This window comes from Hippopotamus amphibius, chromosome 3 (assembly GCF_030028045.1).
Source record: "Hippopotamus amphibius kiboko isolate mHipAmp2 chromosome 3, mHipAmp2.hap2, whole genome shotgun sequence".
NCBI lineage: Eukaryota > Metazoa > Chordata > Mammalia > Artiodactyla > Hippopotamidae > Hippopotamus > Hippopotamus amphibius.
In genome coordinates, this window is record NC_080188.1 from 142121022 (window position 1) to 142138349 (window position 17328).

The 17328-nt window shown below is 40.7% G+C and overlaps 1 protein-coding gene across 2 annotated transcripts in view; it reads left to right on the forward strand.

Moving 5' to 3' along the window:
* FMO1 (flavin containing dimethylaniline monoxygenase 1) overlaps positions 1-12559 on the forward strand; it is a 28999-nt gene extending 16440 nt beyond the window's left edge. For both annotated transcript variants that reach the window (XM_057729623.1, XM_057729624.1), the window contains exons 4-9: positions 103-265; positions 3511-3653; positions 6732-6931; positions 8623-8978; positions 9517-9589; positions 11793-12559. In XM_057729623.1, the coding sequence (XP_057585606.1) occupies positions 103-265; positions 3511-3653; positions 6732-6931; positions 8623-8978; positions 9517-9589; positions 11793-12135 (1278 nt within the window). In that variant the 3' untranslated portion in view covers positions 12136-12559. The remainder of the gene's footprint in view (positions 1-102; positions 266-3510; positions 3654-6731; positions 6932-8622; positions 8979-9516; positions 9590-11792) is intronic.
* The last annotated feature ends 4769 nt before the right edge of the window (positions 12560-17328 follow it).

Here is a 17328-nt window from a genome sequence, read left to right on the forward strand (position 1 = left end):
TTTATGCTCTAGAACTTTTGAAATATCAATTGGTACATCAGCCAGCAAGCCCTTACTGAAAACTTGAAAACAATTAACCATGTCTATGATTCTTTTTTTCAGACAAAAGTCTGCAGTGTAACAAAACGCCCAGATTTTAGTGTCACTGGCCAATGGGACGTAGTCACTCTGCATGAAGGGAAGCAAGAGTCAGCCATCTTTGATGCTGTCATGGTCTGCACTGGTTTTCTTACTAACCCGCATTTGCCACTGGACTCCTTTCCAGGTACAGCCCTTCCTGCAACTGACCTTAATTTGTCTTATTGGAGCCATCCTGATACTGGAAATAAATTCCTATTGATTCCTCCATTAAATAGTTAAAGTGGTAAGGTAAGAGAGTTTTTCTTTCCTAACCAGCACTACCTGGCCAGTTTTTGGCTTTCATCTGTTTCAAACAACCTATGAGTACCAAAGAGTAGAATGAACAACTTCTAAGCAGTTTTATGCTTCATTGAAGTTCAGTGTCCCTCTCTAAGTGACTGGCAGCACTCGGAAAGTGTTCTAAGACACGGGAGGCCTAGGCAAGTTGCTAGCCTCAGCAGTACCGCATTAACAAGGGTGAGTTTAGAGGCCACAAATGTCAGTCGGTGAATAAAGGAAAAAGTAACTTGATTTTTGTTTGTTTCTCTGAGTCATAGGAATTAGCTAAATCAGAGGTTTATGGCACCGGGTTAATATCAGCAGAGCCATGACTCTTGGGAGGCAAGCTAAGACACCTTTGGGCTCAGTTTCTTTCTCTGGCTCTCGCAACTATAATGCATGGTAATCTATGTCATATTTCAGTTGGATTACAACTCAGAGGCAATAGAAAATGCAGTGGTTTTGTTTATTTCACCTGCAGGAAAGGATTCAAAAAGTTAAAACTTTAGGAAATTTTTCTCTGAATCATCTACATATGACTTGTAGTGATCCCAAGGCTCAGTTCACAATTAACTCATGTACCTCCAATGATCTTTTGCCTGTGTCCCCAGAGGTTACTCAAGTCAGGTCAAGTTAAGATAAAGCACATCCTGAAAACTACCATAGAATTGAGTCATTGGATTGGAAAGAAGTTCAGTCTTCTTCCCTGCAGGAAACTCTTTAGCAGCCTCTGCTTGAACACATTCAACAATGAACTCTTACCACCCAACCCATTTCTTGCCTACAGAGAAAATCTCTGGGCAGGCAAGCTACTCCAAGCTCCCAGGAAGGAGTACCTGGTACTGGATAACTCCAAGAATCTGGAAATTTTCATAGCATAATACACTGTAATCCAATTTATTCAGCACCTGCAATATATTGCACAAGGTGCTAGGAATACAGAGGTGGATAAGACAACACACAGCCTGCATGAAAGGAATGACAAGAGTTGTATAGTGTGGTCCAGTGGGGGAATCACAGTCTACACATGACCTGGAGTGGTAGCAATACTCATTTTACAACAAACTCATGTACCTCCAATGGTCCTGGATCTGCCCCCCAGATGTTACTTAAGTCAGGTCAGATTAGGGTAAAGCATACCTTGAAAGCAAGAGTCAATGTAGTTTAAATAGGATGAGCTTGGGACACAGGAGGTATAGATTCCAGGTTATACAATTAGCAAGCTATATAATCTTGGGCTTTCCACTCAACCTTTCTAAGCCTCTGTTTTCCCTCCTAGAAACTGAGGGATTTGGACCAATCTTACCCAACAGCATACATCATAAATCAAGCAAACAGAACTTTACAGTACTTGCCGTCCTTCTCAACATCCATCTTACCAGCCACTACCAATTAGTCATTTAAAATCATGGCTAAATTACCGTTAAGGAGCCTTTGAGCACTAAAATTTCATGACTTTAGACTTGAAATGGAGTCCTCCAAATCTCACCGTCTCCTTCCCTGCCCTGCAGCAGACTTGCTTAGTCTGTGCATACTCCCTGGGGTAGCTGTTAAAGGTTACAAAAATTAAATTCATTGAAGTTATTCAAAAACGTTCGTCATGAGTTCTGGAGGCAACTAGAAAGGAGGGGTTCCCAAAAGTCTTAGCAAACATAATAGGTATTACCGCTGGAATAAACATACAACTTCCCAAGGTAACTAATTTTATTAATTCAGATACCATATACATTCAGCCGTGTTTGCTAACACAATCACTTCACCTAATAAAAGTTCTTGCTCTTTTCTCCTGTAATATAAGTGGGGAAAGCATTAGTCTGATAGAAGACAGCCACAGAGTCTCATTTTTGCCCATTTGTGGTCCAGAACAGCCTGATCCAGAGAGAATCTAAGATAATCTAACAGTCAGGGATAATTCTATTATTCTCATTAAACTTGTCCAGCTCTCCCTTCCTGGCAGTTCTTATATCCACATTGGGTCCCTGTGCTGAGTCAGTTTGGGTCCCTGTGCTGAGTCAATATTTGCACTTGGTGGCATCACTGTTAAATTCGAAATGATCTAGATTGTGGTTGGGTTTTAACTGAGATTCATGTTAGATTTCTAATGATTTACGCGATGGTAAAGAGCTACTGGGCCTTGGTAAGGCTGTGTGCCACAGCAGCCATACTTATCCCCTGAAAATCTAGATATCATCTTATCACTTTAAAAAAAAATTCTTTGTACAGGACATATTACTTTTGATTGTGTTATGCAAGCTTAAGGGTGTTTTCCGAAACCCTCCATTTGATGTTTCAATGAGATTTGCCACCAACTGTCTGAGATATCTTATCTAGTTGGAACAGCAGCTCTAATTCTGGTGTAACTAACATCATCCTTTTTCCTCTGAGCCAACTCTGGCTGACTCAGCAAACCCAGCCTGAGTTACTGTCAGTCGCCAAGGTGAACACGCAAGGATCTTTTCGAATAGGGACCGTATTTTTATTTCTTATTTCCCACATCATCTAGCACAGTGCCAGGCACATAACAGGTGTCCAAAAAAGTTTGCTGAACACATCGGAAGCACTGACTCATAGTTCCCTTTAACTTCTCTGCTTGCTCCTTGCTTGTGAAAAGTTCTATATGGATCAGATATTAGTAAATAGAATATTTCTATCCCATTGATTTCTACCAAACTTTAAAAGGTAATGACTTCTTACACTTTAGCTTAATAAGTCTTTATGCCATATATATATATATATATATATATATATATATCTTAGCAGAGAAAGGTTTATTGCAGAGCAAAGCAAGGATGGGCCGCTCTTGCTCAAAAACCCAAACTCCCCAATGGATTGGGGGAAAATTTTTTTTATAGTACCATGATATTTTAACTTTGTCATCATCTAGTAAGTAAAATCAGAGGCCTATCTAGTGAGATGGAATAAGTACCTCCAATAAATAAATAATCACTCATTAATTACTGCATCTTGTAAAATTATGTAGTCATGTTTCAGATTTTCTTAAAATTGGGTATGTTATTAAAACAACCTAAATCATCCATCAAAAGGATGTTACTAACTGAATAATACGTATGCTTCATGTAAATTTTCTGTTTGACTTTTTTTTTTCCATAGGTATAAACACTTTTAAAGGCCAGTACTTTCATAGCCAAGAGTATAAACATCCAGATATATTTAGAGACAAGAGAGTTCTTGTGATTGGAATGGGAAATTCTGGCACAGACATTGCTGTGGAGGCCAGCCACCTAGCAAAGAAGGTATCATTTTTTTTTTCAGGATGCTTTTCCTATTTATTTTTTTTAAAAATCCAGAATGGATCAAAAAGAACAATCATCAAGGATACAGGTGCCAGACATAGACCAAAGGGTAGCTATGAACTATGCCTTCAGAAAGCTTGGGAGACTTGTGTTTTAAATGCTGGACCTAACATAAATAGCTAGCTTAGTCTTCCTTTGATCTAGCTTCCCCCGCCCTACCTCCCAACATGGCACAGCTGGCTTGCCTTGTAAGGCCTCAAGTGAAGAACTCCACATACACACAGGACAGTATGGTTACCTGAGGTAACTAGAAGGATCTCATCCCCCTGTGGTCTCATTCCAGACGTGACTGTCTTCATTGTGTGCGATGGTTTCACCCCTTGAAAATATGGCTACTTCAGCACAAAATGTTAAATCTTTAGAATGATCAATAAATCATCTTTCCCATTTTACATGCAACTTAAAAAGAATGACAGGCTAGGGACAGAATACTGTGAAGTTTGGACTGTTGGAATTGTCACTCATTAAATGATCATTAACTAATGGTCACTAAATTTACATATTCAGGATATTATACATAGAATACTCTTCACAAAGCATCAAGCTGATTTCCCTGTACTCTGTAGTAGCTTCCCACTAGCCATCTATTTTACATTTGTTAGTGTGTGTATGTCAATGCTACTCTCTCACTGCATCCCAGCTTCCCCTCCCGCCCTATTTTTTCACATGATCATCAGTTGCACGCTGACAGGTCTACTCTGTGCCCTTTCCAATTCCCAAGTCTCTATTTTCCCCTTTGTTCACACCATACCCCTCCCTTCAGCAGTGTGTTTTCTGTTTTATTACAGTTTACATTTATATTCCCAGATACCTCAAACCGACATGATCTCTCACTAGTATGAACTGATGAAATAATTATAATTTACACCCTCAGTTGGCACTTTTAATTCTTAGTATTGCTAATTACCTTTTATAGTATGTATTTTCTTTCCAACTATGCAATAAAGAGCTATTGAGAGCTATTCAGTCAACAAATCAATATTAGTAGTTGAATTCCACAATACTGAATGTTGTGCTAGGCATGGGGGAAACACTGGAGAACAGAACAATCAAACAAGATTCCAGCTGTCATAGAGCATATAGTGGGGAAAACAGATGTCAAGTAAATAAGTATAAATAATTAGATCAATAATTGCAAGAATGAAAATAGCCATGAAGAAAAAGAATTGGGAGTGTGTTCCCTTCTGGAACTTTCAGAAAGGAACTCGATTGATTGATTGATTGATTTGGAGAGACTTAATTTGGTGAAGTTATCCTGAAGCAAGGGAAAGGAAGTTCTGAAGCAAAAATTAACACAGGCCCATCCATGATGACCACCACATGTAGGTAACATATTATTATTTCTATTTCTCTAACCATTGGAAATTTCTTCACTCTGAAAACATGCTTTGGCACACATCATTTCTACAGGGACAAAGAAACTCCCCTTGTTTCAGGACATAATTCATATCTACCAAAATACCATATCCTTTTCTGCATCATGACAAAGAGAGGCAGATGCAAATATGTCTAATGTCAGAATCACTGATGTGCTCATAGTTGACATTCTCATAATTGTCAACAACCATACTGCTTCATCACGTTTTAAGATCAAACAGATGTATAATAAAAAACACTAACACTGCAGCTGTGGTCACCATGCCCCAGTTTGTTGGGAGAAAAACCATGTATTAAATCAGTTGCTTTGTTTCTGCAAAGCAACAGATTTTTGACTAAATTTTCTTATTTTTAAACAGTTCTATAGACAACTCCTTATTGTATAGGTACCAGAACAACTATTAATTTAGTAAACTCAAATAGCCAGATAATCTATTCAAAAAAAAAAAAAACCAAATTCACCAAAACTAGTTGTATTACTGAATGTTACTGTCAGTTTTAACAGTGGTTTGAAACCCTTTGCAGACAACTTTCAATTGCATCCATGCCCTGTTCTCATTTACAATTATTAGCATACAAATCCCACTCCTGGACATATACCCTGAGAAAACCATAATCCCAAAAGAAACATGCACAACAGTGTTCACTGCAGCACTATTTACAATAGCCAGGACATGGAAGCAACCTAAATGCCCATCAACAGATGAATGGATAAAGAAGATGTGGCACATATACACAATGGAATATTATTCAGCCATAAAAAGGAATGAAACTGAGTTATTTGTAGTGAGGTGGATGGACCTAGAGTCTGTCATACAGAGCAAAGTAAGCCAGAAAGAGAAAAACAAATACCGTATGCTAACTCATGTATATGGAATCTTAAAAAGTGGTACTGATGAACCCAGTCACAGGGCAAGAATAAAGATGCAGATGTAGAGAGCAGACTTGAGGACACAGGGTGGGGGGTGAAGGGGAAGCTGGGATGAAGTGAGAGAGTAGCATTGACGTATATACACTACCAAAGGTAAAATAGGTAGCTAGTGGGAAGTTGCTATATAACACAGGGAGATCAACTTGTTGGTGGGTAATGACCTAGAGGGGTGGGATAGGGAGGGTGGGAGGGAATCTCAGGAGGGAGGGGATATGGGGATATATGTGTAAATACAGCTGATTCACTTTGTTGTACAGCAGAAACTGGCACAACAGTGTAAAGCAATCATAGTCCAATAAAGAGCTTAAAAAAAAAAAAGAGTGGTGGAGAGGAAAGACTGAACTAAAAAAATACATATATTAGCATACAAAGTTGTTATCACCTGTGCACTGCCTTCTCACATGAGATTCTTAGCTCACTTCGGCCAAGCACAATACATAATTCACCACAGTGTCCAGCACTGAGCCTGGCAGATAAAAAGTGTTCAATGATATGTTCTAAGGCATTTTAAGACTCTAGATATTCAAACCATCATCTCAAAAGAGTAACTTTAAAGTGGGAGTTAGAGGAGCCAAAACGGTCTTGTCAGGGATGTGCTTTGAGGGTGGCTGACTTTCTGGTGCCTTTCAATTCAGGAAACTTCTCGAATCTCTGTCAGAACCAGCCCCGTTCACTGTGTCAAACTGAGTGACCTGTGTGACTGCTTGCAGGTGTTCCTCAGCACCACCGGCGGGGCGTGGGTGATAAGCCGGGTCTTCGACTCAGGCTACCCCTGGGACATGGTGTTCATGACGCGCTTTCAGAACATGCTCAGAAATTCTCTCCCAACTCCAGTCGTGAGTTGGTTGATAGCGAAAAGGATGAACAGCTGGTTCAGTCACGAAAATTATGGCTTAATTCCAGAAGACAGGTAAATATGGAGTGCCTGCCGAGGGCTCTTAGGGAGAAGGGGCCTCGATCCTCCCAGCGACACATTCAAACCAGGCAATAACGTGATGACATAACTGCATGTGAAGGAAAACTTCCTACAGTTACTTAATCGTGATAGCTAACTGTTTTTGAGTGCTTGGTCAGTGAAATTATGTAATGCATAATTGTCAACAACCCTTTAAAGTAAGTAGTATAGTCTCCCTTTCACGATGGGTATACTAAGGCTTAGGGAGGTTCAGTCACTTGCCCACACTCATTTAGTACCACATGGGCTCTGTGACCGGGGCAAGTCACACAAACCTCAGCCACAGCAATCAAAAGGCAATCATTTGTCCATGACTCTTCTGACAAAAGCAATCACCATGTCTCTCTAAGGGCAGTGCCTTCTTCTCCTCGTCAAGATGATCTTGATTTCAGTCTTGTCCTTTCAGTTACAACCTATGACTCGTCCCATTAACAAGAAGCAACGGTTTTACTTCCACATTCCTTGAGTCTGTACAATGACATTCCACTACCAGGGCAGCCCCATAGCCTGGAGATCCTGTCTGATCTTCCTCCAGATTCCACTCTGGACCAGCATGGATCAGGTGGCACCCAAGCCACCAGTGATGGCAGGCAGCCCCCTCCTACTACATGTACTTCGTTCCTCTGGTTCTCTTCCTCCTTCTCTCATGTAGCTTCCTCTCTCCCTGCTCTCCTATTTCTGCTATTGTCTCCATTTTTTCCTTCCTTATTTATTACCTTCCCTCTTCTACCTCCTAACTCCAGGCCTCCTGGGGTTTGACTCTTCTCACCAGAGCTTCTTCTACCATAAGTTTTATCTAGCCTGAACGGCAGCTCATAGGACTATAAAGAATTTTATTTAATCCCATAAACCCTAGAATATATAAAAGGAGACTGAGGAATTGTAATCTCTTCTCTCTCAGGTATGGCTAATCCTTTATCATTTCCAAAGTTCTTACATATCTACAATTTCATATGTTCTTCATCCTACCAATGAACTAAGGATGGCACGTGTTAGCATCCCTATTTTACAGATAAATGAAAAAAAGCCTATAGAGGCCCAATGGCTTTCCCAAACTCTATTAAGTATAGACATTTGGACACAAAGCCACCCTTACTAACTCCTGCTCCAATGCTCCTTCCATTTTATCACATTGTCTCTTTCTGTGCATCCACCATAAGCCAAAAGTGGCTCAGCTTATCTAAAAGCATCTTGCAAAGTGTTTGTGATGCCAAAGGCATAGCCAGGGAAGAATAATTCTGCCCTTGTACTTTTAAAACCACATGCATGCTTTCCTTGTACAGTTGCTTCCTAGGAGGAGAGAGTTTCCAGCAGTTCTCAGCAGGTATAGAAGTCCCTGGTTTCCCTTGTGGTCCTTCAGCATTCAGCTATCTCTAAATGAAAGTGATAGCTGAATGCTGAAATTCAGCAAGAGAAGCAGGAGCTAGAGAAAGCTCTGCCCCCTTTCTCCTCAGGCTTCTAAATTCTTGTAAACGGTAAGCACATTCCATCATCCTTCTTGGTCATTCATGAATCTGTGCTCCTAGAAGTTACTTCTCCCAAGACTGGCAAGGGAAGAGTTCCAGAATGAAGAGAAGGGAAGGAGGAGGGAGGGCTGGCTGCATTGGTCCCTGGCAGATCTCTTCCCTATCCCTGTTTATGTCTAGGATACAGCTGAGAGAGCCTGTGATAAATGACCAGCTCCCAGGCTGTATCATTGCTGGGAAAGTGCTCATCAAGCCAAGCATAAAGGAGGTGAAGGAAAACTCTGTTGTATTTAACAACACCCCAAAGGAAGAGTCCATCGATATCATCATCTTTGCCACTGGATACACCTTTGCTTTCCCCTTCCTTGATGAGACTGTAGTGAAAGTTGAAGATGGCCAGGCATCGCTGTACAAATACATCTTCCCTCCGCATCTGCAAAAGCCAACCCTGGCTGTTATTGGCCTCATCAAACCCTTGGGTTCCATTATACCCACAGGGGACACACAAGCTCGATGGGCTGTTCGGGTCCTGAAAGGTAAGTTCATGAGAAATAGCAGAACGTATGTGTTCAATTTGCCATGTTATTTTGGATACTGGAAATTTTGAGACCTCCCCAAGCTCCTATCTAAAACAACAGAATTTTTAAAAGCAAAGGCATCTATTGTTCACAGAATTACTTTATCACGATGAATTTGTATCATGACCAGCACAAAAGATAAATCGTGGATCAAAAAGTTTCAGCTGTGTCAATCTGTTATTTTGACGGAATCAACTGGTTCGGTTAAAATTAAAAAGTTCAATCAACTGAATGACAAAATTCAGTCAAGCCAGTTGTGAGGTTCTGTCACATCAGATAAGTGATGAGATGAACTGATTCTTATCTCTTCAGCTGATGGTTTTATCACCAGAAGCATACCAGCCAGTCATCCACCGAGGCTAATATTTCTGCCAGAAGAACAAATGACTAGCTGGGTACTAGAAATAAAATATGAGCAGTAGTAAAGCATCTTTACCTGCTAAGTAACCACTGAAACCTAAAGTTAAATTGCATTTTTTGCTTGTTTGCTTTATAGGTGTGAATAAGTTACCACCATCAAATGTCATGATAGAGGAAGTTAATGAGAGGAAAAAAAACAAGCCCACTGGGTAAGTTAAGTACTATGCATTCTTTTTGAATCATAACTAAAATTGGTAAAACAATAGTAAAGAAAGGTGAGAGTTACACTGGAGAAAAAAGAAGCACCTGAGACTTAGAAAAAAATAAATAAATAAACTAGGCTGGCCTGTTTAAGGAGAGAGGAGGAAAAAGGAAATTGAGGTTTTAATGTCTCAAACCATCACTTTAGACCATGGTCATCTAGCACCACATGGAGTTTAGATTCTAAACCAAATATAAATAATCCTCCTCTACCAGATATTATCCTATACTTTTATCCATAATCAGCAGGCAACCTGTTGTGTTTATCCACTCTGACACCAGAAAGTTCTGCTCATTCATTTATTTCAAAAAGTCTGTGTTCAGCTCTATTGTTTTTATTCAGACGGCTACTCTAGAGCAGGAGTCAAACTAGGGCCTGTGGGCCAAATCTGCCGACCACGTATTTTTTTCTTTTACAGTGTTAAATCATGGGAAAGAAGATTTTTTTCCCCCTCAGATCTTTATTGGAGTATAACTGCTTTACAATGTTGTGCAGTTTCCGCTGTACAACAAAGTCAGTCGGCTGTATTTACACATATATCCCAATATCCCCTCCATCTTGAGTCTCCCTTCCCTCCTCCATATCCCACCCCTCTAGGTCATCACCAAGCATCGAGTTGATCTCCCTGTGTTATGCAGCAGCTTCCCACTAGCCATCTGTTTTACATTTGGTAGTGTATATATGTCAGTGCTACTCTCTCACTTCATCCCAGCTTCCCCTCCCCATCCCCCCCAACCCATCCTCAAGACCATTCCGTATATCTGTGTCTTTATTCTTGTCCTGCCACTAGGTTCATCAGTACCATTTTTGTTTTTGTTTTTGTTTTAGAGTCCATATATATGCGTTAGCATACTGTATTTGTTTTTCTCTTTCTGATTTACTTCACACTGTATGACAGACTCTAGGTCCATCCACCTCACTACAAATAACTCAATTTCATTCCTTTTTATGGCTGAGTAATATTCCATTGTATATATGTGCCACATCTTCTTTATCCATTCATCTGTTGATGGGCATTTAGGTTGTTTCCATGTCCCGGCTATTGTAGAAGATTTTTTGATATGTGGAAATTATATGAAATTCAAATCACAGTGGCCATAAGTAAAGTTTTATTAGAACACAACCACACTCATTAATTTACAAATTGTCTAAGGCTGCTTTCGCATTATGACAGCAGAGTTTAATAGCTGAGGTAGAGACTGTAATGTGGCTTTCAAAGCCGTAAGTATTTACCATCTAGAACCTTTTGCAGAATAAGCTTGTTGACCCCTTCTCTAGAGGAGTGGTCTCCACTTGTGCTCTGCTCTTTGGCTACCACTCAGTTAGGCCAGGGACAATGCAAGGGAGATAGCCAGCAAGGAGGGAGTCTTGCTCCTGCTCCACTCCTAATTCTAAAACATCTCTGGTTTTATCTGTTTTACTGTTTATTTGTTTCAGACTTGGATATAAATTTTCACTTGAAAAAGAAAAAGGGTTTCTGTGGCAGAAAAAAAAAAGTTTAAAATCACTGCATTTAAGAAACATCACTTTTCTCATTCATATGTATTTCCAAACTTCAAGTCTTGTTCTATCCTTCTCAAAGGACTAAATCCCAAAATAATAAAAGCACTTTAGATGTCCCTTCTTCATCCTTGACCTGGGATATGATTTGATCTCCATTATGAAATTCTAGTATAACAAATCATTCATTAGAACTACGTGATGTAAAAGCTTTTGTCACATAAGTCAGTTAATGATATGAGGGATTAATACCACCATTACAGGGGATTCCACTCTGTTAATTTTTGTGGTCTTTCACATTATACAAATCAACCAATAATTGAGCTTTAGGAAGATCTAGGAATAGTAAAATTATATAAGATCCTTTTTTCTAGAAATTACTAATCATTCGACAATAGAACCAAAGTAATACTAGATCCATCATCAGCATTTGGAGCAGTACATGCACAGAGTTTATTTTCAAGGAACCCGCCTTGCATTTAAATAATACGGTAAGACCATTAGACAGCTATAAGCATGGAGGGAAGGATACAGAAGCCAGTCCAAATTCTGTAGCATCATTGTTTACCTCTGGCACTTTTACTTGTTCTAAGGTTATCAATAGTTAATCTTTGTGTTTTCCCCTTTATCCCAATCTTCCTTTTATAAAGGTTTGGCTTGTGTTACTGCAAAGCTTTACAAACGGATTATATCACATACATAGATGAACTCCTGACCTATATCGGTGCAAAGCCCAACCTGGTCTCTCTGCTCCTGACGGATCCACGCCTGGCTTTGGCCATCTTCTTCGGCCCATGCACACCGTACCAGTTCCGTCTGACTGGCCCAGGAAAATGGGAAGGAGCCAGAAATGCTGTCATGACCCAGTGGGACCGAACATTCAAGGTCACCAAAACACGAGTTGTACACAAATCCCCATCTCCCTTTGCAAGCTTCCTTAAACTCTTCAGCTTTCTAGCTTTGCTTGTGGCCATTTTCCTGATCTTCCTATAAATAAAAGATTATCTAAGTGGCTTGTCAAATGCACAAAGTAGATGGACAGTGCTCTGGTTCCCCCATTGCAACAGCATGCCCTTCACGGCTATAAATCATATCTGAGTAGTGAAAGCCACCCCCTGCCCTTCCCTGGCTGGCTTAAGGGCCACTGCTTGTATTCCCAAGCGTCTCCCGGCCCCACCTGCTTCTAATGCTGGAGGAAGATAACCAAGGTTTCTGTGCATTTGAAGGCTGCTGGAAGTTTCAAGGTTGATTTTAGAAGGGAGCGTTGTCCCAGTTAGCACTATGAATAATTAGAGCTCGTTCCTGCTTTCATAGATCTCGACTAAAACTCCCTATTTCACAAAAGATTTGGTTGTACTAAAATGGCGCTCTTATGGTATCCGCTGATGAAAAATAAAATGAAAGAAAACGCCTAGAATTATTTCAAATGGTCTTTTATTCTCATTTTAAGAATTGAGGGGAAGAGAGAAGGGGATGAGGAGTCTATTCATAAAGACCATAAAAGGGTGCGAGGCTTCAATGACGTCGTTGGAGGGTTTCTAAAGGAACGCACTGCCTGGGAGTGCTCCTTCCCCTAGAAGGCACTGCACAACAAAACAGGGCCTCCCGCGCGTGCCGCAGCAACCCAGTCAGATCTGCTCCACAGAAAACAACCACCTCCACCCGCTCTTGGAACTGGCCTCCAGCACCCAAGGGAAACACGCCTCCTGCTCACATACACCTTTACAACTCTGCTTAAGGAGGCAAATAGCTGCCTTTTCTAAGAGTCAGTGAAATCCAATTGGAATTCATTACAGACACAGCTAAGAAGTCTTTAACACAGAGGTAATAGGAAGAAAGAAAAGACAGAAAATGAAAAGCAAAAGCAAAACACTATGTCAGAAGCAGCTTTTGACAGAACTACACCAACCCTGGATTCTCTCTCACAGTTACACATGTGAGGATGTGACTCAGCCAGAAAAGGTTTTGCCTTCGCTTCACCTCACTGATGAGCTCAGATGGCAAACTTCATCTGGCAGAGAGGTCCATGGTTTGCATACATAGCGGAGGGGATTCAAAAACTATGAAATCAGGAGAGAGTGAGCTCCGTAGGTGAGTAGAGATGCAGGTCACGACTCTTCCACTCCGGTCCGCCCTTCAAGCGTCTCTTTTTTGTTCCACTTTTTAACTTTACGCCTGATCTATTTCACGTCTTAACATGTGTGATACAGTGATATATTTGGTCTTCCTCTTCGTTTCCAGCACAGAGCACCTAAAACCCTTGAAAGCTCCTAAGTGATGAGAATATAAAGGTGTGTTTTGTTAATAAGGTGACTTTTAGAAAATACCTAAGAATGGGGGCTGATTACCAGAAGAACCATCCACGTGAACCTTCCGTCCCACCCCTTTCATCTCTGGGGAGGGGAGAGACAGGCTGCAAGTTGAATCAATCACCAATGGTCAATGATTTAATCAATCATGTCTATGTAATGAAACTTCTGTAAAAAGTGGAAAGGATGGGGTTCAGAGAGCTTCCAAGCTGGTGAACACATAGAGATCCAGGCAGGATGGCATCCTTGGAGAGGATGTGGAAACTCCACTCCCTTCCCACCTTGCCCTGCGCATCTCTTCCATCTGGCTCTTTCTGACATATCATCCTTTCATAATAAACTAGTAATCTAGGAAATAAAATGCTTCTCTGAGTTCTGTGAGCCAAACTAGTTCACAAAACTACTGATTATTTTAGCAAATTAATTGAACCCAAGGAGGGGGATCATTGGAACTTCTGATCTACAGCTGGTTCTTAGAAGCACAGGTGATAACCTGGGCTCACAATTGACATCTGAAGTGAGAGGGAGGGAAGTGTAGGACTGAGCCCTTAACCTATGGAATCTGGTTCCATCTCTTGGTAGATAGTGTCAGAATTGAGTTCAACTTTAGGACACCCAGCTGGTCTCCAAGAATGGCTCAGCGGTATGGGGGGGAAACCCAAACATACATTGGAATTAGGAGCAGAATGCTTAACATAGAAACTCATAATGAAAAACTGCTCCAGTGAATATAACCTAAATGGCTTTTGGAAATGCTTTTCTCTCCTGTGAAGCAGAGCTGACGCTTTAGCATTCCTCATGAAGTTGGCCAGGGAGGTTCAGTGCCCAGGGTGAAACACGGCAAGGAAAACTACCCAGGTCACCACAGGGGCAAACCACAAGGATGCAAACTAGAGCCTGAATCTTATCTCAAGTACTGAATATATTGGGCTAAGAGACGGAACATACAGTGGCCAAACCATCTACAACAATAGAACTCTGACTCATAAGCTCAGCAGCAATCAGATTAGAACACTCAGGACCAGGATGTGGTCAACGAGTGCCAGCTTCTCTAACTGTTGTCCCTGCTGCAATCCAGGACCAACAAAGAAAATCAAATATACTCCCCAAACCAGTCACATGTGATGACTTGCCTCTAGTGAGCCCGCCTCCACCAACAACCTCCAATAAGAGTATATCTGAATCCTTTCCCTTTTTTCACTTTTAAAAAAATTCCCCTGCCTGCCTTTAAATCTCTGCCAAATGCTAGTGATGGTAGCTGAGTTTCTTGCTATAGCAAGCTCTGTTTCATGGGGAAGGCTGTACTACACAATGTAACAAATAAAAACAGGCGAGGAAATACCAATTGATTAGTCCAAGGTAACAGAGCTAATAACTGGCTGAGTCAGGACATAGATCTGCAGAACATATATTCAGGGCCCTTAACTTCATGATTTAAGCCTGTGGTTTCCATTGTTCAAGTAAACGACTTCAAAAGTCTGAAAAGTGCTATCATGAAAGTCATGTTACAAGGATATCACTCCATGAAAGCATCCATGTGTCTCCCTTTCTCACTCTGCCTATGAGTGTGAATAGACCTGCCTTTCTATCCACACACATCTTTCCAGCTGTGTCTGGAATTTTGCAGCTCTTTTCCATCACATCGACCACTATGTTTCTGAATCTCCGTGCATCTTTTTCCCTATTTATCCCTCTCTTTTCTTCTCTGACCATGACTATTCTAGACCTACTCTGTGGCCATCATGCAGAACAGATTCAAGAGAAAGAGGGGCTCTCATTCCTCACCTTGGAATTATTCCATAAATCACACCGGGAAACAGTTTCATTTTTGTCCCATTCATAAAAATAAATGAATTTAGTTAGGTCCCAGAAACCTGGCAAAAGAGAAAACATAGTATACAATTTGGCCTCCTGCATATCCTTTAAATCAGAAGGACTTCTAAGGCATTTCAATGCAAGAGTAATTTTACATTTTCAGAAATTCTTTTTAGCGTATACAAATAGTACCCCCTACTGGGCCTAACTTTTTTTTTTTTTTTGCAGCCCAACACTCCAGATTTTTCAACATGCCCCACTGTGGGGGCTGCTTAGAGAACTGAAACCAGTGCAGAAGTTCTGCCACTTATTAGCTGTGTGAACTTGGGCAAGTTATGTGCTTTTCCAAAGCTACAGTTTTCTTTTCTATGGCACAGAAGTTATAACACATCCTACCTCGTAGGATGTTATAAGGATTAAATAGTGTAATCCACATAAAGTAATTAGCATAACACCTAATAAATATTTAATAACTGACAGCTATTATTACTATTATAACCTAAGAAGGATGCACATTTTATTGCTTGCCTTATTTTTTCTGAGCCATAGACCTAGCTCCTCAATGGACATTTCCAACAGAATATGTCATGAGTTTCTCAAATGCAACATATACAAAATTAACCTCATTATCTTCCCCAAAACTCCCCTACTCAGTCCCTAATATCATCCTCCTTATCCTCTGCAGGGAAAAAAAAATGTATTTCAAAAACTAATTATGTAGAATTGCACAGTTTAAAAATAAATGGTACTCGGGCTTCCTAGGTGGCAGAGTGGTGAGAATCTGCCTACCAATGCAGGGGAAACAGGTTTGATCCCTGCTCCAGGAAGATCCCACATGCCTCGGAGCAACTAAGCCTGTGTACCACAACTACTGAGCCTGCGCTTTAGAGCCCGTGAGCCACAACTATTGAGCCCATGTGCTGCAACTACTGAAGCCCACACGCCTAGAACCTGTGCTCCACAACAAGAGAAGCCACAGCAATGAGGAGCCTGCGTGCCACAACGAAGAGTAGCCCCCACTCACCGCAACTAAAGAAAGCCCGCGCAAAGCAAAAAAGGCCCAACACAGCCAATAAAATAAATAAATGAATTTATAAGATAAATAAATAAATAAATGGTACTCAATAAACATTTGTTTCTTCTTTCATAGTCAAATAAATAAATAAATAAGCATTGTGAAGAGCACTCCTTTCAGGGTTATCTGATTTTGATTCTGAGAGCTGTTTTGAAACTGTATAAATTATAGACAATTAATAGCAATGCAAAATAATTCTTGTCTATAGACATGTAAATTGTATCCAAAAGAGGTTTACGTGGTGTTCCCCACTGTGGAAAACATTGGTTTTGCCTTCATTTCCATGTTCACTTTAAAATTCCTGATCTATAAATGCATGCCTCCTTTGAACTGGTAATAGCATCTTACCAATTTCCTCTTTAACAGCAAATTAAATAAAATCTTTGAAACGTGTTCACTTCATATTTGTATGAGAGCCATGATTTTGCCTCCTTCGAAAACTATCTTTTAATACCTCTCTCAAGGAATAACAATATTATTTATCCACAGTTTTCCACTGAAACACAAAAAAAGTCACCTTGACCCTCTGGCCCTCACACCTCACATCTAACAGTTAACAGTTCCTATCAAATGTGTCTCTAGTTTCAGAGAAGGGATCCGGGGAGGTGAGTGTAAAGCATTTAGCCCAGTTCCTAGCGTACAGGAAATACTCACCTAGGCTCATCTGTCCCTTACCGACCCCCCGTCCTCACTGGCTAGTTCAGGCCCATTGCATTTCCTGTCTAGGTTACTGACTCCTGTTCCACTTGCCCCCCTGGCCCCATCTCCCCTCACTTCTCCATACTCCCCTGCAGAATAATGTAAGGGTCTTCCCGTTCCCTGTAGTGGTCATCGTAAGAGGAGATAAGTTTAAGAGCCTCTACATTCTCCCAGTCCTAGTGCCCACTCTCAATCACTGCTTCCCAATTTAGAAAGTTTCACATGTAAGCTTATAGGCAACTGAGAAAAACAACACCCTTTACGGCTGTCCTGTCCTTGATAAGATAT